We start from the raw sequence: 26,413 nt of genomic DNA on the forward strand, positions 1-26,413 counted from the left end.
AGGACAGAGATCTATCCAGACCGTGGTTTTGGTCTTGAATAGATCATTTTAATTCTATGACATCATAGCAGTACGTTTTTATTTCCCTATATAAATCCTTGGCTGTAGCATTTCCAGATCATGTGGCAGGTGAAAAGAGACCGTTTGATTTGAAGGCTGAACACAGAGGTTGAATGGGATTTTTAAATTTTCTTGAAGCACAGGCTGTTGTCCTTCTGAATTAAAGCAACTACTCTCATAAGAAGCAAATCCACTGGACAAACAGAGGATTTTTAATACCTCAAGATGGGCAGTGGAGCCAGTTCTGAGAGCAAGGAGTCGGCCAGGAGATCCAGAGAACTGGAAAAGAAACTCCAGGCAGATGCAGAGAGGGAAGCCAGGACAGTCAAACTACTACTGTTGGGTAAATAGAATACAAATTGTTCATATTGTTTTTCCATAGAGGGATTATTTTGCTCTGGAATTAGATTTCGGTACAGTAAATTTTCCACTTCTCACTCTTTTATTTGATGAAGACAATCTCGTAATACAGACACAAAATGTTGTGAACACTCATGAAGCAACAAATTAAATCACGAGCAACAGAGTGGAAATGGCCATGTCACTGCATGTATTCGGTTTTAAATATCAAAAATTCTTGATTTTGAATAGATTTGAGAAATGAGTACCTACTGTTAGAATAAATGTTATGACGCTTACTTACACAGATTGTAGCACGGTTACTTTTTTTTTCCCCATTGATCTATATGCATTTATTTGCAGGATTAAGTGAGATAACTGGTTACATAGAAAATCCACAGGTGGCACAAGGTATTGATATTGTTTGTTTTCCAAACTGTTGCACTTCATTATTTACAGAAGCGGGAAGTGACTCAGAGGGCTTTTTTCAATGTATAAAAATGATACTGTAGAGAGTGAAATGGAAGGTAATGAAATGAATGCAGATAAACATTTTCACAGACTACTACTTCTAATCTACACTATGATCAATTTATTAACAGCGAGCAGGTTTAGTAAAACCATTTTTTTTTTTGTTGATATAGCTTTATTCTTCTCTCTTTTTTACCACGGTACTGCATAGCCTACAAGAAATGTCCAAGAGCATGATTAACACTGCTATCATATTGATATTTTTTTTCTAACAGGACAATGTCTACTATGAGAGTTTACATTGGTTTCACCAAATGAACGGAAAAACAACCTTTGATCATTGAAATGTTATTTTTTCTTCATTGTAACCACAATGATTATGAAAGCTTTTAAACCGACATTTCTTCAGACTTAGCCAGATCCCTTCCATAAAGTAAATCAGCTTAACTGTTGTTTTGTATATCTTATGCAAAAAGTCTATTTATACCTGCTGAGAATATAATTATTACTATTAATAAAGAAATAAGAGAAAAACACAACCATGCAGATTTCTTGAACAATAAAAGGAAAGTACCAGTTTGATATACTTCATGTACCATCAGTATTCAGATTGTGGTTTACAAAGCTTTTCAGTCTAGTGGAGAATATGAAGATTTTCTGTGCCACATTAATTCAAAATATTGCCTCTACTGATAAAAGCTTGAGTTGGTTAGAAAACAGCATAATATTTTCATTTAAACTTTCATAAAGTTCCAATGCTTTCTGTATACGCTTACAAAAAGGAATTGGCATATTGAGTTAGAACCAGGGTCCACCTACTCCAGCATCCTGTCTGACCTTATCCAACACTGATACATGAGGAAGATATAAGAAATCCTTTAAGAGGAATCTATAGGATCAAGAGGAATTTGTAAGATAAGAAGTTTCATTATAGTTTCATGATATATTTTCGCCTTCAAGTCTTCAAGTCTTAGCAGTAGCACCAGAGGCTGTCTTACACTAGGACATAAACTAAATCACCCCTCCCAGAACACATCTATGTATCTAGTATTAAGAACTTCAGTGTATACAATCAGTCTTTTTCTGACACTATTAATATCATATTCTCAAGATAACTTTAGTAAAATACTTTGAGATTAATTGCAAGCTATGTGAAAAAGACTTCTAGTTCATTGATTTCAAATCTGAACAGATTTCAGTTTCATCAACTCTACAAGCACTCTTTTCATGGGACAAGATGATCATCAGAATCTGAACTACATTTGCTGAAGTCTTCTTTATAGTGCATATTTCTATAATATTTTCCTTTATTCATGTCACATGATAAAGATACAAATTTGTCAGTGGGTAATGTTTTGGAAGATTTTTTTTCTCCTGGGAACTGTTATGTAAAACCACAAGAAGTCAAGGACTTGGTAAAAAAAAAACATGTTAGAAAAAAAATAATTAGACTTAGCTTAAATTTTCTTATTCTTAAAAAAGCAAGAGGTGAATAAAATATGAGTCTGTTTTGAGCCTATTGCACAGCTACAGTGAAAATGGCTCTTGAACACCTGGAATCACAACCACTGAAGCAACATGTATGAGGGGCACCACATAGCCCCTTTCATAGTTAACCAGTGAAACAGCCAGACAGGAGAGGACTAAATCTACTATGTTCAGATCTAAGTCTGTTATCTTTCCATACCTCTGAGGTATGGATCTGAGAAATGATTCAAGTTTTGCACTTCAGAAATCAAAGGCAGCTCCATTCAAGCCAGCGATCCTAGTCCTACCCTAGTCCTAGGTTTCTGTTTATTCAGACCATATGCTGCCTCTGTATTACAGATCAGATGTCACCACTGTTTCTTTTGCAGTAGGCAGATGGATAGAAAATACTCAGAAAAAAAGGGGTATGTATATCATAAGTTTTTCAATGTGATCATTATGCTCTGACTCTTAAAATGTTAAAAAAAAAAAAAAACAACAAAAATGTATTCTGACCATTTTCTGAGAGGATTATTTGATATCTAGTCTGGTCTCTCTGCTTCCTACAATAAGTCCCTTTATAAAAATGAAATTATATCCAGAAACCAAAGACACCACAACAGTTTATGTCAAGTTCCATGGTCTGGGCAAACACATCTGTGTTGAGGTGATAATTTCCAGTTTATATGACATGCACATAAAGAGTGCACATATGAATTGAGGGAGATGGAAAGTTGTGCCACTTTCTACTATTCTTCCCAGGTTTACCAGGAGCCAGGAGGGTTAAGTCCTCTGTGCCAGGTGTTCCTATGTTGTCAAGGCCAGCCTGTCCCCCCACCTTGTCCACAAACCTGGCCTCTACATATTTAAACTTCAAAACCCACATTGTTTTATATAAGTCTGGAACAAACTCCAAGGTGAAAATTTTATTTCCTTTTATCAGGGCCATACCTTGCCTACCATATCTCACGCAGTTCATATACTTCATAGGAGGCTCACTTGCAATTTATTTGTGCCCAAAGTGCAGCACACATTTGAAACATGACCAAAACAGCCAATGCGCACAGTGATGTTTCACACAAATAAGAACTTAGCTTCAGCTTAAATAATCATTACACTTTGAATTTATTTCTTTTCAAAGTATTACTCCATGGCCTCATTGTCTACAGTTTTCAGTGGCAGGACAAAACTCACCCTCATTTGAGTTCGTCATCCTCAGCTCACTTTACTGAGAAATACTTATTTTTGGGGCATGAGTAACTCAATTTAATTTAAACATCTGCTTCAGGGTGACAAAATTTGAAGCTGTTTGTTTATCTGTTTGTTTGGTTTAGTTTTCTTTTTCTGTTTATTTTTCTCTCTCTGTTTATGTTTATTTTTCTCCATTGACTACAAGAGGTCTCTGATAAGTAGGCTGAATGTAGAAGCTTATAGTATAGACATTTAAAATCAACTAAGTTAATTAGTTACTGTAGTACTGCAGTCAGTATTAAGTTCCTGTAATTAACGCCTGCACTGGAAGGAAACTTTGAGCACAAAGATGGCCCAATAGTCCTGTTCAGTGGAATACACACATTTTCTTTTCTGGGGGATGGGTCAGCATTTAAGGACCTTATTCCCACAAGAGGGTTAGATAGAATATTTTAGATCTTTTCTCTAGTTTCTTTTTCCCAAGTTTGCTCAATTTGGTAAAAGGACCAGAAAGAAATAATTTCCAGTCTAGTTCACAGTTCCCAGAGCCCTGAATGGCACAGACATGGCAAAGGTGTGAAATCTTTTCTGATTTTAATTTGAAGATTTTTCTTTTCCTGCTTTTTGCTGGTTTATGTCATCATCAGTGGCTTTTGTGACAGGTTTCAAAGAAAATATTCAGGCAGTAGGTTTTTCAATTTTCTTACCTTTACTTCTGGAAATTTTTCTAAACCAAACCTTCTACTTTCACAAAAATAATAACTGTAAAGAGACAATAACTCTTGCTGTGAGACACAAAAGCAGCTTAATATCTAAAAAAACCCTTCTTCAACAGCTCAGCGGATGCTAACCTTGAAAGGAGCTTGTACTCTCCCCAGTTTCCACAACTATTCAAGCAAATTCTACTTAGAAAACCAGTAATGCCAAGTCACAGCTCAGGTCCTGTGATCTGTTCTCCTTTGAATCTGAGAGGTTCTCACCGGCTTTCAAGCTGCCTCCATTTTTTTCTCTATTTCTCTATTTCTGCACTATCTGGATGCCTTGGTGGGCTGCAGGGGAGAAGCCAGGCAGCCACAGAGCAGCGAGGCAGTTCACGTCACGCTGCTGGAGGGTGGTTCTTTTGCAGCTGGGTGCCCGCAGCCACTCTGCACAGCACTTTGTGGGGCTCCTCTGCAGCCCCAGCATGCCCAGAAACATAATGGGCTTGGGACATGAAAGGTGCAGTTTGAAATATCCAAAGCAAGAAGGGAGGCAAGTTACAGTCTGCCAGCCTGCTGTGTGTACAGCACCGTGCCGAAGGTGGATGCAGCATGTCCCAGGGCATGGTGAATGTGATCTCTAGGAGGAAGTAAGGGAGCAAACTTCCGTTGACCTCACTAGCAGTGGAGACATCTTTCAGCTCCCAGGAGCAGGGCCAGAGTTTTAAGCATTGACCGAGATTTCTGTGCCTTTATTTTCTATGCCTCCATCCCTGTCAAGGAAATTTGGCATCCAAATAGAGGTAGAGAAAACAGAGGTAAATTTGAAAAAGTGAGATCTTAAATATGTGAAATACAAAATGCAGGCTATGGCATATTATCCTTGGTCCCTATCAGGACAAGCTATAAATCTTCACAGTGACAGAGAGTTTTTTCAAAAGCCAATTTAACTTCCCAGCTTCAGGACAGGACTAAGTTTGGCTCAAGTTCTCAGCTTTCATTCAGAAAATCTTGGCTCGATTATAATTGACCTTTTCACTGCCTTCTAAAGGGAATCCACCTTCAGATCCCTGTGCAGTCCCATCAGGGCTATCACGGTGTACTCTTGCTGCTGTTTCTATCAGCCGAAGGCTACTACAGTGGGGAGAAACCCGCAGCCCTGTCCCTGCTTTCCCACCCCAGAGCCATGGCCAGAGGAGCAGGCTGCACAGGAAGGGTGAGGAAGAAAGGAAGCAGGTGCAAAGTAAATTGTTTCTGACTGGTTGCCTGGGGTGCAAATGCTGCTACAACTATCACAATACTCCGGAGTGAAGCCAAAGTCTGAGTCATCTATTTGTATAGATAAAGGCATTACTGGATCATAAATTACAGATGAGCAGAGGTAGAAAAATGCACCCAAAAGATATAAATTATGCCTCCCGCTCTATTTTAACTTTGCCTTTCAGATCTGAAAGAGAGGTTCATTTCTATATTATGTTTCCTGGCATCTTTCCATGAGGTGAATGTAGGAATTTTCAGCACAGCCTGCTCCCTTCCCTACAAAAAGTGCAGCAAATGCCATCTTGCCGACAGGGCTTTACCAAGTTCTTCAGAAGGGCATTGAAGATAATAAATCGATGAAGGGCATCGATAATAAATGATCGATGGCAAATTTGCATTTTTTCCAAACCATGGCAGATGGCAGCATCAGCCCATTTTGCATAGGCTCGTTTTTCTCTCGCGCTTTCTGCTGTTCACATCACGGGCTGTAGAAAATGCTTTGCATATGGTTTACTGTCTGTTGTGATTCATTTGAGTAAATTAATTCCTGTCATTTAAATGTTATTAGCTTTACAAAATCTGTTTGGAAAGTCTGTAATTGGTCTGTTCCATTCACTGAGAAGCCCTCAGCTAAAATAGTTATGCCCCAGATTTTCTCTTTTGTCAAAAGTATTTGACACTGTCCAGTGAGGTAAATGATAATTTGCAAAGAGAAAAGCAGTGATGAATCCTGTCCCATGGATTCACAGACAAAATTAAGTACTCTCTGCAGGTGCTTTCAAAATCTGGCTCTTGTTTGGCAGTTCTTGCCATGCCTCACCACTCTCACTGACAGAAGTTCAGATGATAGTTACTGGCACTGATTTCCAACTGAGAAAGTTTGCATTGTGATTACTCACTTTGTGTGAGATAAAAAGGGCAAACTGATGGTACATAATCTGACCAAAACTATGCCTTAGTTCTGCAACTGGCTGCACAGGCAAATGCCGGTACCTCCCCGTCAGCTATGGAGATCTCCTGCAGAATCATCCCCAAGCTGGGTCTGTTGCAGGTTTCCCACTTCCAGTCACACTACTTCACAGAAGAAGAACTGGAAGAGGAACTGACAAAACACCAGTCAAGACATTTGCTCATGTGCTGCCTCTGCATCATGAGCTAGACCACATGGAAGTCTCCACACTGTTTTTCCAGTTGCTCAAAGAGTCTGGCTAAAGAGCGTGGAACTTGCTCTTTTGGCTTACAAAAGGTCATGACACATATTAAAGGCACAGCTACAAACTATGTAATGTATAAGATGCTGTCAGAAGCTGTAATTTGTTCATGTCTTTCTCTCCATCTGCCAGAGATGAAATCAAAATGTGACCCATATTTTATTTCCTTGATAAAGAGTCTATATTTTTCTCTTAATTGACTGAATGTTCCTTTATTGTCAAATGTCCCCTTCTTTTTTCAGAATTAGTACTTTTATCAAGATTTCATTCTTTTTAAGTTTGAATGGACCTAGGAAGGGTTATAGTTAGTACAATTGGGTTCTAAAACATCAGCATGTCTCTTCATAGATAGAAAATTCTGTGTTCCAGAGAGTTATTTTTAATCCTTGCTACTTATTCATCTATCAATCATGTCTTCTCAATATTTCCCTTGTGCAGGTGCTGGAGAGTCAGGAAAGAGCACTATTGTAAAGCAAATGAAGTAAGTATATGAATATTCACATCAGTTGTTGAATTTGGTATTTGCAGTATAAGCTATCTAGCTAATGTCTTATTACAATATTTATGCTTATTTGAATAAAATGTAAAAAAAAATCATTCAAATCAAGTTCTCCTTCAACAACATAAAGAAAACCACAAAGTGACTGAGACACACAGCTGGATTGGTAATCAAATCTGTCTGATCAAATCATGCTCTGGTCCATCTCCTTGCTGAAGACCAGAGAAGCTTGCTTCCTCATTAGCTTTGGTGGGAGTTACAGTACGGTAGTGAGAACATGAATGTATCAGACAACCAGCCACAGCAGATCCACCTAGCCTAGTTTCCCATCTCTTGCAATAGCTAATGAAGGATGTTTCCAGAAGATCGTCAGAGCAGACAAGCAAATGCACAGGAACACTTGCACTGGATGCCCTGATAATATCTGATAATCTGTGACTCAGGCACCATCCTGAACCAGAGACGGCATCGCTGCGTTTAATAGCCCTCAGATAATTCATGCTTATGTTTCTCCTGAATTTCTTTCGAACTAATGTAAAGTAACAACCTCCACAATATTGCATAGTGAGTAGTTCCACAGTTTAATTACGTATGATGTGAATCAGCTCCCTTTGTTCAATTTTAATTTGGCACCTATCAATTTAATATGATTTCACTGTATTGCAAGAGAAAATATTGTTTAATAGTGCAAAGTCTTGTTTGTTTAGGTGTTTTTTCCAAACTGTGCTCTGTTGATCATTCTTGATCTCCATAGCATTATTCCAGCTCCTGCCAGTGGTCAGAAAGATTGTGCTCAGGTCTCCCAAAGGCCAGGTGAGAACATATTTAGCTGCCAGCCTACACAGTGAGCAGCTGCTACCCATCATCTATCTAGCATGAGTAGGGGCAGTCATGAGAATTGCTTTTAGCAAGGAAAGTATCACCCCAAAAAGTTTTCATATAGTAATCAAGCTGGGAAAAAACAAGCTATATAAGCTCAAATGCAGAAATCCCTGTTGAAATTTGGACTGAGTATCTGGTAAGGAAGATCTTGTGACTGCACCATAAATCTACAGCAAGAGTAATTGTAGATGTTTCTTCAAAGTGCACATGGTGCCACACAGATTGAAGTCAGTGGCTTCATTTCCCCTGGCTTCAGAGGAAGGTCAAATTTGTGTGTGTGTGTCCATTTACAATTTATTATCACAATATCTTCACATATAGCAAAACAGGCTAAAAATGAATTAAGTCATGTTGTTCTTTTAAGGGTAGCCAAAATACTCATCATGTCTCTGCTTTAAATAGATAATCCACCTGAGTTTGAGAGATCATGCTTACACAGGCAACAAAAATCCTTCCTTGTATAACCTGCTAAAATATTGCTGTTGTATCTAGCTTTATTTTCATAGACAGTGTCCAGGTCTGCTTCCCAGACCTGTCTAAATGTAGAAAACAATTACACAGGAACTGCAACTGTTTAGACATGACTCAACTTTCTAAGCACTGATCCCTTCCTGTGTAAAAATCAAGCAGGCTCTTTTACAAAATCGGTAATACTATTTCAAATTTAAGTTCTCCTAACTATCTCATATCTTCACCAATAAAGAGTGAAGTAAAAAATTTTATGTCATAAGAGTAATTTTTTTACTATTTAAAAAGCTCGTTTTGTAATAAGAGATTCAGAAACATCCCTCAAACACTTTGCTAATTTTTTTGTTCCTGTTAAATGTCAGATAATTTTTTTTCTGTTTTGAGTTCCAATCAGGAGACTCTCCCTATTCAACAAATAATTGAAATATATTGCGCTGAAAGCTTCCCCAGGTAGAGGCAGGTTAAAGATGTTCCTCTGAATTGAGCTCTTTAAGAAGGACGATAACTCGTAAAGGCATCGAGGAGGGGGAAAAAACTACAAAGCTGAGAGTTATCTTTAAACCACTGTGCATTTATGAGCTGTCAACCTGATCACAAATATGAATTATATTACAAGAAAACTGTTCATGAAATTATAATTTTTCATACAAAATGTCAACTTTCTGTCACAACCAAGGACTTTTTTTTTAAATGGAAATTTTTCAGGGTTTTTTTTTTCAGCAAAGCATAACATTTTCTAGAGAAGACTGATAGTTGCTTACAAAAGAAATAATTTTCCTGAAAATACAATTTTCCACCAAAATCAGGGTAATTTTACTCTTATAAATGTAATTTTCTAATTCATAAACCTCATTCTTTCCAGACTGAAGATTTCAGTCAAAGTTAAATGCTGCCACTAAGCTTTGCACAATATCTTCTGATGCTCAAAATGTAGATATGCTGCAAGGCCCTGAAAGCCTACAATGGTTATGAGGGATAACTAAAAAAGGGGGATAAAAAAAAGGTTCTCTGGAGCTCTGTGTTTCTGACTAGATCATTTCCAATGTGTGTTATAACTTCTTCAAAATCAAGTTGAGTATTTCTCCACTATGCTCTAAGTTAGCAGTACAAACCTACTATGAATAATTCAGAGAATGAAAAGAAGGAAAAAAAACACATGGTAACTCATCATGCCTGTTGAGACGGAATCAACTCCACCTATCTAGTATGAAGATGTGCTTGCATGAAAAAAACCAGGAGACTAACTTTTCTCCTCCAATAGGAATATAATTCAGATATTATGATCGGTAGCTTAACACCTCATGCCTTCACCATCCTGCATTTATTTTTTAAATATTATTTTTCAAGGAAGATCAGGGAACAAAATACCTCTTCTGGTCATACAAGATGTCAACCTATTTTACAATCTTTCCTTAAGAAGGGCAGATCTTGAATAATAGCAGCAAAATTCACTACTGATTTATGAGGCTGGCTAACATACCCTCTGCCAGAGGACTTAAATACATTATTTTTTTAAAACACAACAACAAAACAAAACAAACATGAAAAGCCTCAAACAAAACCAGGTTTTCTTTCTGTAATTACATAACCTAGTTTTATTACAGAATCTGATATTTTCTTCCGTCCTTTGTTCTTCAAAGGGAAAGCATGAAAACATAAAATAGCCATTTGTGGACTGTGCTAGGGCCTTTCCTTCTCACTTATCCCAGATTTTTGTATAGCCACAGGCAAGATATCTTACCCAGAAATCTTGCTGTGGCCACTGCGGTGAAGCACACAAATTATTTAAACCAAGTTCATGTACATCATTGAGTTTGAGTTTCTACATATTTCATCCCATTATTTATAGAAAAGCTGTGCAGATGGTGACGGTAAGAGAAGACTTGGTAATGAGAAGAATATGCTTAAGTACCAGTGCAGGGTTCAACAGCGATGGCAGCTGAAACGACTTCTTGTTAAAGGTGATCTGAGCCATCGAAGGAGGCCACTTACACCAGTGGGGAGCTCTGGGCTCCATGGCACTTCACATACAGGACATTTAAGCAATGTCCTGTTTTGCCCAAGCAACAATCCAGACTATTCAGTGCACTATCGTGGAACTACAATAGACTACTCCAAGTGAATAAGCCTCCTCTCTGAACAATTCTTATTATTCCGTTGAAATCCCTGTGTTGACACAGGGATACATAGATATTTCAGAGGATGGCAAAAAAAAAAGGTTCACTAGTATACCAGAATGCATATCACAGCTCCCCTGTATCTTTCTCTCAAGTACAAGAGGATTTCTTTGAATCTTGCAGATTTGTTTGAATTCATGCTGAAAACAACATTCAAAAAAACAAAGCTTCAAAACAGAGTTTATAGATTTGACTGATCGAGAAGTGATGGGGGAAACATTTAGAGAACTCTTTTTTCCCACAGACCCTACATCTACAGACACAAGAAAGTGACTTTTTAATTTTCTGCCATCCACAAGTCACAGAGATGTTAAGACACATTCAATTGTGATTGGGTTTTGTACGTGTGTGTGAGTGAACTGTTTCCTGACAGAGCTGACTTCTCCCATGAAGGGAAAGTCTCCCCAAGACACACTCCTGTACTTATTCTGGGATAACGTGTCAGATCCTTTCACATCACCCTTTTATGTTTCCATAGCTCTGTCCAGACTGTATCTCTGGCAAGAGAGAAGGTGAAAATACAAACCCCAAACCCCAGAAATTATTTATTTAATAGCCTGGCCTTCATCTCTGAACATCTGAGGTGAGGAAGAATAGAGCCTTGGTTCCAGCAGCAGTCAAAGCAGTTTGCTGCCTGTTCATTGAAATTATGCTACACCAAAATGGATGAAGTTTTCATCCCTTTTCTTAACTCATGGAAAAAGATGTCTCTGAGTTATGATATAATCTGCATACCGATTTTGGAGAATGTTAACCACATGCCATTGGCCAGTCAAGGAGGAATAGGAGATTATAATCCCTCTCTCAGAATTAGATTAATTGAATTTGACTGCTAAGGTTCTTTGTCCTCTGGAATACAGGGAAAATCCTTTGGAGTAATAGGTATGTCCCCGAAGCCTATAGATAACAGTAACACTTTTCAATAACTAGAGGTTGTAAATGATGTACAAAGAAATATTAAAGATTTTGTTTATTTGTTTGTTTTCTTGAGGAAGTGTCTCACAGTGTGAAAATATATTTGCAATTATTTTAGGTAAGATTCAGGTTAAAAATGAGAATGCCTAAACAAGCAATGTGAGAGCCCAGGACTAACTATTTGGGATCTACTCCAGCTATGCAACTTGCCCTGTATCCAGAGGAATGGATTCATATGCTATCTTATATTGATTTGCAAGGCAAAAAACCAATACATATTTGCTCAGATTGAGGAGTCAAAACCTAGCCTCATAAATTTAACCTCATATAGCTGCAGAAACTGCTGTTAACCTGTTCCAGCAGAATAGGCAGATCAGCCATTGATAAACGCTTCTCCAAGATGGATTCAGCTCTTTCTCACACTGATCACAAAAACACCTGATCCGACTTTTCACGATTTTCTTTCTTTTGAAAAGAAACCTTTTGTTTTCTGTATTTGCACCAGGATCATCCATAAAGACGGTTTCACCTACCAGGAACGCATGGAGTTCAGACCTGTCATTTACAGCAACGCAGTGCAGTCTATCCTGTCTATCGTGAAAGCAATGACTAAGTTAGGAATAAGTTATGAAAACCCAGCTAGAATTGTGAGTATGACACTCTTTCTCTTGAAATAGGCATTAGAACACAATTTTTTACAATATAATAAGAGAGACTAGTAGAAAAAAGAGAGTTCAATATTTTCTTTATGATAGTGGAAACTAAGTACTGCTTGAGTTATATGCATAACAAGATTTCCTTACTTATTTTCATTCTCTCAAGGCTGATGCCTGAGGGTTAACCTTTGCATAAACTGCCATTTAGTTTGTTACAAAAGAAAAGTTCAACTTACAAAGACATAAGAAAGAAAAAAAAAGACTTTTTCTTAGCTGCTTAGTCACTTATTTATTGCTATTGAGAAACATAATAAATATTTCCCTTTTACAAACAAATCTTGGGGCCGAGCCATGTAAGGAAGGGTCATCTAGACATGCTGGGAATATTTCAGTTTGGCATTGCTCCTGGAGCAGAGTCCTCCCCGTTGTACAGAAGCAGCACTGGCGCATTGCCACTGCAGAGAAGTGGAATCTGACGTTCCTGACACAATTAGCAATCCTATGCACAAACACATAGAGGAAGAGTCACAGTAAGAAGATCTGCTACCTTCTGGCAATCATGTTGAATTTTCAGGGACAGAAATAAAGGAAAAAATACATCTCTTTTTTCTCAGTGCAATGATTTAGTCTATTGCCTGTAATTCAGACCTTGCTTAGAATTTCTCAAAGGCCTGTCACAATCAGCTGGTTCCAGTTTTGGCGAATTCTACTTGCTCCCTAGAGCTTTATCTTGGAGGGAATTACATCTGCCTATCTGAAAGAGCTTTTTTGTTCCAGAAGTCTACATTTCCTCACAATGACATGTGGTACTTTGACCTAAAAAATGACAAACAAACGCTTCAGAGGTTACTAAAGCTCATATGGTCATTTGACGAAATAGAAACTAGAAGTTTTCCTCTTGTATTCTTTTAAGAGTCCATGAATGCAAGTCATTCAAACAAACATAATGGTGCCCAAAAGCAGCACACAGAAAATAGGTCCATGTGAACGTGCTGCAATTTGGCCCAGTCTCCTCAATTATGATAGACACGTGTACTGTGTAAGGACTCATCTACCGAACCTTGCAGTACCTGGCCACAGGTCCTGGTTCAGCCTGTAATATCCACTACCAGGTCCAGACTCTGTTTTCTGTCTATAATCTGTAATTTGCCCCAGTACTTCAGCTTCTTTTCTCAGTCCTACCAAACCTTCTGAGAGCTTTATACCTGTTCACTCACTATCTGTCGTCTTTGCCAGTTTCATAGACATTATTTTCCAGGGATTGCACAGCCTGGGGAACCGAGAATTGAAATTTTTGTTAAATAACCCAGTTCATTTCTTAGCATTATATATAAAGAATGCAGAAAATACAGCTATTGTAAGTTCATCATTTATAGTACAGTAAGCCCACTCTTACTGTCTTTGGCAGAATAGGCCTCTAGGAATACAGTTGAAGAAATCTGTATAAAATATTTGCAATGCCTGCCTTCTTTTCCCCTAGAATGACATAAAAGAAACCTGGATGTGAGTTTCAAAGAAAATAGAAATTTTGATCACATTTGTTTGATTCTCCACTAAACATTGCCATTTCTTCCAAAACCAAACTTAGCTTACATTTTCTGTAAAATCATAAGCCATCTATAAGCTTGAGTTGTTTTGATACAAGCTTTGATTTCAGCTGGACTTTATTCTTGCTGTATTCTGGTCCAGATTTAGCTGCTTAAACTAATTTAGGCCAAAGACTGGGCTTATCTTGGGCCTGAAAGCAATGGGTTCATCCATGTTCCAGGACTGACTGCAAATACCTCGAAGTGGTCCTGAAAGTACTTCAGCATGTAATTTCAAACACCACAAGGTAATAGAGGCGTTTTTTTCTTCCTAAAGCACCATTGCAATCTATTTTTAGTATGAAAATCATCTGAGGTCTGTCTAAATGCCAAAGAGAAATAAAACATTATATAAACCAGAGTTATGACTATCAACCTTTTTTACCTAAGCACCAAAATCCACAGTTGCCACCTTTTGCATAATAGTCAATGAACATTTACGATGCACTGGAGGCTCTGAGCTCAAGGCTTCTCATTGTGGGCTATTCAACCAACGAGTCCAACCTTGTAGGAGGATAGCTGTAATCATTAAATGATATATGATTTCTCAAAGGGAAGAACATTCCAACTCTTATCTTGAAGCTGAACAAGTGCACACACTGGAGAGCAGCCCTGGAGAGAAGTGAGGGGCATACGAGAAAGCGTGACTCAGTTCCGCCGTACCCAGCACTGAGCAAGATGATGGGAGTGTAGAACAGGGTTGATTTTGTTAATGTAGAAGGGTAATTGCAAGGCTGTCCTCCTTCCTCTTTCAAATTAAAGCAATTCTGTAGTGGTTAGTTCCTCCTTTTTTTTTTCTTTTTATCCATGTTAGCTCAGTTTCTCCAATATTTTAGAAAACCTGCAGTGTTTTATTTTTGATCAGTCTCTGACTTTGACAGTTTCCATAAACTGCAATTTCTATTTAAACATATAGTACATTCCTAAAATAAATTTGTTACAAATTATTGTCAAGATGTTTTCTATTTTTGAATAAAACATATTCCCTGCCAAAACAGTGTCTGTCAGAATGCATTTCTACTTTTGCAACTATTGACTGCAAGTCACTCCAGTTGTCTACTTATATGGCTAGGAAGGAATTATATTCTATAATTATCCACTGCTGTGACAGTGTATCAAATAACCCTATTTTAATCATGCTTTTTATTTACAGTGCATTCCTGAGCTTTTCACCACTGAAAATAAATATTTCTAATGTAGTAGGTTACTTGAAGTCTTTTTGGATTGACTGCAAAGGAAGAAATTGCATAATAATACATTCTAAATATTTGAGATTTTATTTAGCTATAGATTTCTTCTTCGCTAAATAAAAAAAATATAGAGAGAGGAAATACATTCACTAGTTACATTCACTTTGTCACATTTCTCACTGTGGCCTAAAGCTAGAACTTTTTTCTTCCAAATATACTAAAAAATGTATTTAGATATATGTATGCTTTCATATGGTATGTTCAAGCTTTAAATATCCTTTATAATTTAGTGTTTGGTACTCCACTACTCTCTTTTACAATAAAAGCCCTCCTTCCAAGTTGGACCTATTGTGAACATCTGTGGATGTAAGATGGAACTGAGCTCTTATGTGAACATAAAAAACAATAAAAAGAGGAAAACTCTGTGTATCACTATTTAAGTCTAACCTTGGCACTAACTAAAGGGAAGTGAGCTTGTAAAAGGATGCTTACATGCATAAGCAAGTACAGCTACCTGGAAAAATCGGTAAAAATGAGAAATTTCGCATCTGCAACTCATTGCAAACCAAGCACATCTTCAAAGGAGGTGGAGGTGCACAGTGTGCTTGCACAATATTTACTGAAATTTCTTTTTAGGAAGACGAAAGGAAACTGTGTGCCATGGCAACAACTCTGGAGGATGGCGACATGTCTTCTGAATTGGTGAAACTCATCAAACAACTGTGGAGCGATGGCGGGACCCAGGCCTGCTTTGCAAGGGCAGCGGAGTACCAGCTCAATGATTCGGCAGCCTAGTAGGTGACACCCGTTGCAAGTGCTGCGCAGTTGGCTATCACCATAATGGGTGGCTTGCAACAAGAGCTCTTCCTCAAGTGCAGAATAGCCTGCAAAATTATTGCTCATTAACCTGAAAAAGAATTAGGTTTTTCGCTAATGTTTAGAATTGTAGAATCATAGAATAGTTTGTGTTGGAAAGAACTTTAAAGATCACAGTTAACTGAAGGAAACAAGCGAAAACAAGGAAAAACCTGTTTCTGTGAGTTCGTTTAAATTGTGGAAAAAAAAATATGTCTATTCTCTTTCTAGGTAGTTCTAAGATTGACAAAATGAGGGAAAAGGTGAATTGAAACAGTTTAGGTTTTACCTAGAGTTGTACTTCGAATCTATACATTTCAATCTGCTAAATGTAAGTTTGGAGAGAATTATGAAAACTTTCCTCTAAACCAATCTGGCTGCATGGAGGGGTGTTCCCTGGGCTGTTATCATCTCAGTATCCAGCTGGTCTTGGCCAGTGCTGCTACAGCCGCTCTCCAACCTGATGGCCCCAGTTCCCTTTCTGTGGCCTGGGATGTGGCAGGCAGATAAGCAGGGACTAGAGCTGCTCCCCTCTGACTCCACGAAGGGACACCATTCAGCTGGGTACATCTAGATTAGGTAAATTTAGACTTCTCAGGAGTCCCTGGTTTGGTTGCTTCTACAGCTGTTTTTGCAGGCAGTAGTGGTCCTGCTCTGCTGTTTTCTCCCTAAGCTCATACAAGACAAAGAAAGGAGGTGTCACCTGGGTCAGACATTTCCTGGAGTGCAAAAGTCTGACTCTAGACCTGGGGCAGAGGGTTGTTACAGCCGAGGTCCGTCTTTCAAGAGTTGAGGCTGAAGGTTTCTCTGCTCCTGGAGCTCCTCCTGCAGGCTATAGGGCACCTGCAGGGTGAAACCTCAGAAGGTGTGGGGTGTCCTTCTGCTAAGCAGTGAAAGACATGATCAGAGGCTGGGCCAGGAGCCAGGCAATCTGAAGGCAGTAATAGCTCACTAGAAGGGATATACCATGAAAATATGAAAAATTATTCACCTCTTTGTATCTTCAAAGAAAGAAAGATGACCTTTCTGAAAGATACCTAAAACACAGAAAATATTGTCTGTGTTGATTTGTGCCTGATTTGGCAGTACTTTATGGCAGCCGTATATTTCTATAGGAATAGTACAGAGCAATCTTGTCTTTCCTGACACATCCTTTCTGACAGTTTCCAGCACTAAAATCCTATAACACATCAGTCGACATAATTAAAAGGAAAAAACACTTCTTGAAATAAAAAACAAACAAACAAACAAACAAAACCCAACAAAAAATACCGAAAAACTAATGCAGAAAAATATGTACTACCAGCTATAGTGTGTATACTATGCCTGGCAGATTAGGTTTTGTTGCCTAAAAAGAAGATCCGACAGTCTAAAGTAATTCTCTCTCAGTGTCACGGGCTGTGTCATGTTTTCACCTGCAATAGGTTTCAGTATTTACGGGAGCAAGTACAGACTGTAAAGGAGCCAATAATCATTACTTGCTGCTAGAGTCACATTAAAAAGAACAGTGATATGTTTTTCATCTGCTTGAACACTTTCAAAAATCCTGCTAATCCTCTCTCTTAATCTTTCGGTACCTGATGCTTCCAAAAAACTAGCCTTTGGCTCTGAGTCATTTAAATCAACTTAATTTTTGCCCTTGCTGCTGGGCTTCTAATGACCAGTTCAAAACCAGCTAAAGTAGTTCAACCATCTCTAACGCTACATTTCAATTTCCTTTAAAACCAAAACCCTGTTTCTTAGCTCCTGTGAATCAGCTCCTACACAGAGTATTGATTTATTCTGTGTAAACTCTGACTTTCTGAGGTTATGTTCTCTGACTCTTTTCATTAGTAATTTGTGCTAATGAAATTTGATCACTGCCTTTCCTCTGCGTGTTTTAATTGAAAAATATGAGATCTTCTGAATAATAGAAAATCCCCTGTGTGTTAAATTTGGCTGGAATTTCTTCCTTAGACTCACCTGTATGGAATTAATCCTGTTTTAAGATGGAGTGACGGATAAGGAAGGGGCAAAATCAGGATTATAAATTGTGACCTTAAAGGTCGTTGCATAGCTACCAGCAGTACACGGCGCTTCTTGCTTGCTTTGTCATTTGCCTCTCAGGGTAGGATTCCTTTCACTTAATTCAAGCCAAAGAAATATCAGGCATTTAGTCTAACCTACTAGTTTGCCAGTGGCAAGCCGGCCTGCAGAGTGTCCCCTTGGATCTGCCTATTGCTCTATGAAGAATGTGAAGATGCCTCTCTTTCTCCATTAACTAGATAATTAACTTGGTCTAATTTTTTATGCAATTACAATTGGCTGTGTTGAATTGAATTTAGGTATTTGTGACTAAGAACTATCAGGTCTTTATGATGAGTTTTATATATAAGAGTTTATTTTAGTGCTTATATGCTTTATAAATTGCAAAATGCCTTTTGTTTCTGCCTTCCACAAAGGTGAGCTGAGTTTCCCTCAGGCCCTACTCAGAGAACCAGAGCTGCATTGCATTTTTTTTTAAAAAAAAACAACACATTGTTTTTTCCTGGACTCAAATAATGAGAAAACATTGAATTGCTCAGACCAGGTTCGGCACTCCTTGCTGAGTGGATTCAGTCTATCCAACTTAAAATAAGAAAATCCCTTTTCCAAGCATATTTACAAATCTCCATATGCAGTTTCTAGCTTTATTAGAATTTATTTTATTTTATCTTATTTATTACAGATGTATTCAATATTGCAGACAGGGATGATGAGCTGTGAGGTTTGTTTTGGTAGTTGTCTGGTTAAACTGAACAGCAGAACTTCATACTGGGCAGACTTTGTGTTAGACAAGGTAAAAAAAGGCATGAAGTCTAATAAACATTAGGGACACTGTTTTACTTGTCAGAAACTACAGGCTACAAATGGAAAGGTGCCCACTGGGGCAGCAAAAGTTCGAAAATGCTTCAATTTGAAAAATTGCACATGGTTTCTTGCTTTTGGCCTTGTTCTTTATTTGAATATTGGTTAAAAGGTAGGAAGCTACCCAGACATCACCTCTTCTTTTCTTTTTGTCAACTCATAACCTCTTTACACAGATTCCTGGACCAGGCAGTACAATTCATAGGCTCTGTCCAGCCATTTCAAGAAAGCTGCATGCCCCTGGAAGAGACAGGAGAAGGGTGGGTTGTAGGACAAGAACAAGCTTCCAAGATCTGGTTTGGATTCTTGTTTCATGCAGATTTTATCTCTATATGCCAGACACAAAACCAGATAATCCACTCTTTTCCAGAGGGTTGTGAGAATACTAACCTAGAGAGTCCTCAGCTTCATTGAAGCTCCTAGTTTTGATTAAAAACTATATTTTTAAAATTATCATGTACCTTCTTCTTGTAAACTGATAGGTCTTCTGGGAAAACAGCCCCTAAATGTGAATTCCTCCAAAACATTATGCCTCCCTTTTCACTTAAGAAGGTAGATACTGTTACAACAGGTCTGATAGGCTGCGATAACTTCTAGTCAACCAGCTTCTGAAAGATGCTTGCGGTTCTTCCCCTTTGGTGGCAATTTCCACTTGCTGAAAGCAAACGCCCAAAACCTCTTTCCTGACAAGGTGGGTTTTTAGCATCCCTGAGGAAAGTAGGGACTTTCCTGAACTGAAATTCTTAGAAAGAGGTTTATTATATGTAACTAAATCACAATTCTATAGAGAGAGAGAAAAAAGAAAAAAAAAAAAAAGAAAGGCTCTGGATTGTGGCTCTAGGTTGTATGAAAACCAATATTATTGTATTTAAATGTGTAATTTACGCAAAATATTTAAAAGCGGCTCAATATGAAGTGATTGTGTAACATTCATTTCACCTTTTGAACTCACCGATCACAATTTCTTTTTACTCTCCTTAGTTACCTCAATGATTTGGATCGGTTGGCAAGGCCAGATTATGTGCCTAGTGAGCAAGATGTTTTGCACTCCCGAGTGAAAACAACCGGGATTATAGAGACCCAGTTTTCCTTCAAGGATTTGAACTTCAGGTATGAAAGCCAGATTTGACAGTTTTCTATGGTTTTATCTTCCTCAAGTATTTTCTTTCAAAAGTATTGACCTATTATAATATTGGTAATCCCATTGTGATATCCTTGAATCCACTCATTTAATATTTTGAAACAGCCAAAAAAGCAAGATATTTTAGTACCAGTACTCCAACTTTAAGCATATAATGGACCATTATTAAGAGATCTCAGAATATCAGGTTCTAAAAGGACATTTTTACATATGTAAGTGTCTAAAAAGCATTATTTGTATCCTGCCATTTGAATAATTGCTTGTGACATTTATGAAATTTGCCTACCTAAATGTTCTTAACAGCATGCAAAACATTTGATGACTACTAATCTGCATGCACTCTCAACCTTTCACTCTCTTCTTTTGAGAATGGAAATAACTGCTCTTAACACTGGAATGCATTACAGTTGGCAAAAAAATAATAATTTCCATCCCATGGGAAATTCCAGTACTAGCATGCATGCCTTCATGCTCATTTAAGATGAAAAGCAAAATGCTCAGAAAAAAATCTTGAAACTAATGTATCTGAGAAATATGACTGAAAATAATTGGCACTTCCAGATACTCAAGATTTCGTTATGCTTGGTGAACCAATTAAAAACATTTAATTCCACATAAAAATGTATTTGAATGAATTATGATAGTTTCAGTGTTCTATAATTGTTTTCTCTGTGGACTGAATTCCATTTAATTTTTAGTTTAAAGACTGGGATGGATATTGAGGAATGTAGTCTAGACAAGAAACTGTCAGTAAGGAAAGACAGATGTATAAAGCACTAGGATTATAACTTTTTCATTTTTCATTGGTCTTCTTTTTTTTTCCTCATGTGGCAATTAAACATCCCTCAAACCATTTATGCTACCACACAGATGCTTTGACACAAAAGAGATTACATATACAAAACAAGATTCTGAAGTACATGCCCTACAAACAAATTATTATCACTTATTAATACACTGATCACTCATGAAAGTTCAGCACTTACACACAAATGCTATGGTGCAATGTCATAGACATCATCTTCTTTTTCTCTGATCAACATATTTCCAGACAGCTTTGTACACTGGAAATCTGAGCACCTTCAGTTACAATCATATTTTATGTAAGAAATAAAATTGGGATGGAGAAAGAAATCATCAGAGTGCAAACCCTCTTTGACATGAATGTTACCAGTCCTGATTAATATTATAATATATTATAATTATTATGTATTATAATGAATATCAGAATCAGTGTCTAGGTCCAACTGAAAACCAGCACAATTGAGAATTAAGTCACCTGAGTGTCTGTAGACAAGAAGAAGGTTCCTAATGCCACCACAAACACAAACCTCAATGTGTTTAGCCTCTCTGCTATGCATCGCTGTAGTGTTACATTAGTAAATTCATTAGTGGTTTTAGGCATTTGAGTAATACCAGGCAAAAGAGTTGTCAAGCATAGGAACAGGCTGCCCAAGGAAGTGGTTGAGTCATCATCCCTGGAGGTATTTAGAAGGCTTGTAGATGTGGTACAATCGCTACAAAACAGTCCAAGGGTTTTGAGCTGCTATAGGAGTGCAGAGCAGCTATAAATCCATTTTAACCAGCCACTTATCGCTATTTTGCATTGCCAGAGCAATGCAAGACAGCTGGGGGATCCTGATCACTCCGCACTTAGCTTGATAAGTACCAGAGGAACATCTATAAAGAGAGGAACACTTCCACATTCAGAGTGAGTTTCAGTTGATGTACTTAAATGAGGCTTGGGGTCACAAGCTGCACATGGATAAAAACAAAACATGAACAGATGCCTCCTTCACTAAACACTTGTCCCTCTTCTGAACTGAAAGAGGCAGAAAACATTTTGAATCTGGGCAGAAAAAGTCTAAATTCTAGTATTGCTCCAGGGAACTGAATTACAGTTGGACTGAAAACATCTCTTTTTATTTACTGTCTTCTTAGGGGTTACTTTGCTGGTTTAGTGTAATCCAGCTTTCTTGTGCTCTTCAATTTATTTCACTAACGTTGAATTCGATTTCCAGAGCTCAGAACATACTTAAATATTTTTAAAAGAAAGTGATCTTCATAGGTCCTCTCCTGCTGTCATTTCCATTGATGTGCTAGGAAGAGTTTGACTGAAAACAGGCAAGTTTTATTTTAGTATTCAGGTCTCACTATGTGTACCATTAGGACAAATGAATATACAGCTAGTCTCATATCTGTAGCTGTTTTCCAAGAGCAGTCCTGGGAAAATATAGAGATTTCAAGACTAACTTTGACTGTCTTGGTACAAGAAAGAGATCATCTCAAAATACATTTTCTACCACTCACAGAGGGACTTTAGTTTTGCATGTGCATATGTTAAGTTCTGGGGTGACATGAGAAGAGCTAAGCAAACTAAGGTTAGTACAACAAACACTGCCAATAAGCATTGCCTCTGGCCTTGACCTTGTCCTATTTTAACAGACTTCTCATGAATATTCACAGAGCCATATGCAAAAAGCTTGCAGGAAGTGAATACAGATTCAAACGATTATGTATGCTTTTGAAACTTTACTGCAGACTAAATTTTAAAGCTTTTTTTTCCCCGCCCATAACCCTGATTTCAGAATTACATATCACAAATCAAGGAAGACATGTACAGCAGGTGACTTTTGTGCACTAATCACAGGAAAAAGTCATACTGACCTCACGCTTCAGTAAGCCACTGAACTCAGTGAAGATATGCTTGGAAGAATGGCATTACTGTTACCAAAATCTTGCTCCACAACAGCTTCCTGATTTCCTAATAAATCACATTTATAGACACTCAATGATCAGACAATGAGATGAAATGTACTAGAAAAAAATAATTTTCTCTAATTACTCCTCAGCTGCAGAAACAGTTCATCATGAGCATTGGGAAAGGTTTAATTTCTTTTAAGCAGGATGAAAATGATGAACAATAACCTTTGTTTCCATCAGCTGCATTGCTGACGGTGAAGAAAACAGAGAATCAATATACTTCAAAAAATGGTGTTTCAGTAACAAATTATTCTTGCTCTGCTCATTACTGACATGATTTTTTCATACTGAATCCCAATTTTCTCATTGCTATAAAAATTGAGTTGTGTTTAATTTTCAGATACTGTGAGAAATACATCCAGAGAGTAAGTTCTAGTGCATTTTCTTGAAGGAAGGGATTAGGTTTTCAGTTTTAAGTTCGATAACAGGCAGCACAGTGATAAGTCATCATGCACACAAGGAAACAGAAAAAGTAAGAGTAGGATAGATTTGATTTTTTACATGTTTTTTTCTCCTTTCCAATGCATTTGAAAAATGTTCAAGTTGCATGCCTTCTATGTCAGAAAAACAGTGAAAAGAAAGTCCTATCCCTTATCACTGAAGAACTGTAAATACAAGTGGGAATTTTGAAAGCTAGTGCTAAGCAGAAAAATGGTAGCTTTGATGACAGCTTCATCTCAGTTGGGCCCTAACTACTGTCCTAAATAGATCCCAGCTAGGTTTGCTCTGTTGGTTTTGGACCCAGGATAAAGAGTTCATAAACATTTCATATGACTCTACCCAAAGGTGGTCATTTCTGGCAAAGATCAAAAAAAATTAACCCAGAGGAGGACAGTCCTACATTTTGCTCTCTACAAATGAAGGGATTTCTTCTCACTTAAACAGCAATTAATGAGATTGACGAGACAGAGACGCCCCCACATAGGCACATGCTACAGGTTACACAGCTAGCTAAGTGACCTCACCAGGACAATGAGCAGATGACTAAATATAGATCGACACCAGCCAATTAAACATAACCAGTGGGTCAACCTGCGACTGGCTTCCAGTCATTTGCCTTATCGATCAATGTGTCAGTTCGCTACAGGCAAAACTATGAAGTAACAAATGATTGTGGATTTGAGGGTCTTTTGTCAATGGATGAACTCTGTCCTGAATAAATCCTTGCTTGCAGGGCTTAGTGCTGCACTGAGCTCTTACACAGAGCCCCACTTCCTCAACAGGGAGTGCCACCTGAAAGTACCAAATATATTTCCTATATGCAGGTATTCAAGCCTTTTTATTTCACTTTATGCCCACTCTAAAGCCATAAGTAGTAGATAGTACTCCTTGATACGTTGGGATAGAATGGACTATTATTTGAAAAAGTTGGATATTTGACTGTCATTCATGTCTAGTTGCACTTTATGCGTTAATAGCATGACTTACATCCTTACTAGTTAGTGCTTTACATTGTATATATATTTTTTTTTTTCTGCAAAGGATGTTTGATGTGGGTGGACAGCGATCAGAGAGAAAAAAGTGGATTCATTGCTTTGAGGGCGTTACTTGCATCATATTCTGTGCTGCACTCAGTGCCTATGACATGGTTCTGGTGGAAGATAAAGAAGTGGTGAGTCAGAAGAGACAAACAGCCCTTTTTGCTGCAGTTTTAATGTACTCTCTGATGGCCTATCAGAACTATTCCTGTTCCCTGATAACCATTTAAGGGCTATGATGCTGTACTGGTTCTTGCCAGTAAAGAGCATTACAGTAAAAATGATATATGAGGATGAGATTTGTCAGTCTTTCATGGTCACCTTTTGCATCTCAACAGAACAGAATGCATGAAAGCCTTCAGCTGTTCAACAGCATCTGCAACCACAAATGCTTTGCAGCCACTTCCATCGTGCTGTTTCTAAACAAAAAAGACCTCTTTCAAGAGAAAATAGCAAAAGTTCATCTGAATATCTGCTTTCCTGAGTATAATGGTAAGTTTGAGGTTTTCAGAAGAAAATACATTCAGCTGACTAGTGCAGACCATGCATTAAAGAGTTAGGTCACCTGTATATAACCTTTTAAATATTAAGCATCTTATCTAAGCATCTAGTCTTTCTCTCAAAAGAATGGTACAGGACAGGCATGGCTAGAATCCACTTCATCTCACCAACTCATGATGTTCATCCTGGGGTGCGATTTTCTCTCTCTGGAGATGCTTATTTTTCTCCATTGGTGGTAGAGGAAGCTGAGAAAAACAGAAGTTTTGGATGGCTGAAGCGTGATATCATGAACCCAGTTAGTATTTCAGTACAAGTGGGTGACTTATAACTCATATACACTGAAAAAAACCCCAACTGAATCTGTTTTTTTGTCCCTATTTTGAAAAACTGTTCCATAAAGGAAGTCTGCCTCTTTTTATATGTCACAGTAGTGTCTACTGGAAATAGAAAACAGCAGCTGTTCCAAGCTGATGAAAGAGAATATATGAAGCTGGGTCAGAAAGCGACAGAGAAAAACCAAAAGCTGTCAGAATTTTAGTATTAACCTGACGTACTTGTGATAGAGAGTGTCCAGAATAAAACATATTTAAAGAAATGTTATTATTAGAAGATGGGTTCTGTGTGCTTCCTGAAAGCCAGCTCCTTCACTCACTTGCTTAGGACACATCAACACAGCAACCCAAAATTGCTCAGTGCTACACTGGGATACTCAAACATTACGTGCTGGAGTCAGTGGAGCTACACCATTTTACACTACCTGAGGCTTCAGACAGGACCAGAGCCAGTGAGGGCTCTTAGCAGCAGCCTGCCTCCAGGAATCCCATCCTGCTCTGGATCTACAGCAAGTCTGCAGTACCAGTGTTCACACCTGCTGTTGCTCTAAAGGAGTACTACTGAAAGGCAGAAAAGCTGCGTGAAGAAATTACGATTGAATACATAAACATCTGGATTTTTTCCCTTTTTCCTTCTTCATTTCTTTCTCGCTTAATTTTTGTATTTCCCACTAATTTTGTCTGCTACCTACTTGATTCCCTTTGAGTTTACGCTCTTTTCTTTTTTCTTCTGTTTCTCTCACTTTCTGCTCTCTCTCTAAGGTCCTTAGCTATTTCACATTGACTTACTCAGGAGCATTTAACTTCAGAATGAGGGCTTCTGGTCAGTCATTGAAATTTAAATTTTGATGGGTAGTATAGATACAAAATTTCCATACCTAATGCATGAAGTTAATTCCCTTTAAAAAAAAAAAAATCTTGTGTGAAACGTGTCTTCTCTTTCTTTTACTGTTATCTCCATTAGGACTAAACACATTTGAAGATGCTGGAAATTACATCAAGAAACAATTCCTAGATTTGAACATAAGGAAAGAAGACAAAGAGATATATTCTCACCTGACATGTGCCACCGACACTCAGAATGTCAAGTTTGTATTTGATGCAGTCACAGACATAATAATCAAAGAAAATCTGAAAGACTGCGGGCTTTTCTAGCTGATCATTCCCTTGCTCATAGCCTGACTTCATCTCTGTTCACTTTCCACTCTTCATCCTGTGTGCTGACTGAAATAAAAAACGCTAGGGAAGAAACGCTATCAATTAGGCTTTCGTTAGCTGTCAGTTGAAGCCTTGGCTATAGCCTGAGCACTGCAGAACAACACTGACTTTCTGTATGTCATTAAGAAGATAAAAAAAAATGTTACTGCTCCACAGAGATGCCAGTCAC

At 37.9% G+C, this 26,413-nt stretch overlaps 1 protein-coding gene across 1 annotated transcript; it reads left to right on the forward strand.

Moving 5' to 3' along the window:
* Positions 1 to 285: 285 nt before the first annotated feature.
* On the forward strand, positions 286 to 26,181 carry GNAT3 (G protein subunit alpha transducin 3). The gene is made up of 8 exons (XM_009986021.1): positions 286 to 403; positions 7,136 to 7,178; positions 12,144 to 12,285; positions 15,707 to 15,864; positions 19,793 to 19,921; positions 24,198 to 24,327; positions 24,532 to 24,685; positions 25,991 to 26,181. The coding sequence occupies exons 1-8, from the start codon at positions 286 to 288 to the stop codon at positions 26,179 to 26,181; spliced, it is 1,065 nt and encodes a 354-aa protein (XP_009984323.1).
* Positions 26,182 to 26,413: the final 232 nt, after the last annotated feature.

Source organism: Tauraco erythrolophus, chromosome 4 (assembly GCF_009769465.1).
Source record: "Tauraco erythrolophus isolate bTauEry1 chromosome 4, bTauEry1.pri, whole genome shotgun sequence".
NCBI lineage: Eukaryota > Metazoa > Chordata > Aves > Musophagiformes > Musophagidae > Tauraco > Tauraco erythrolophus.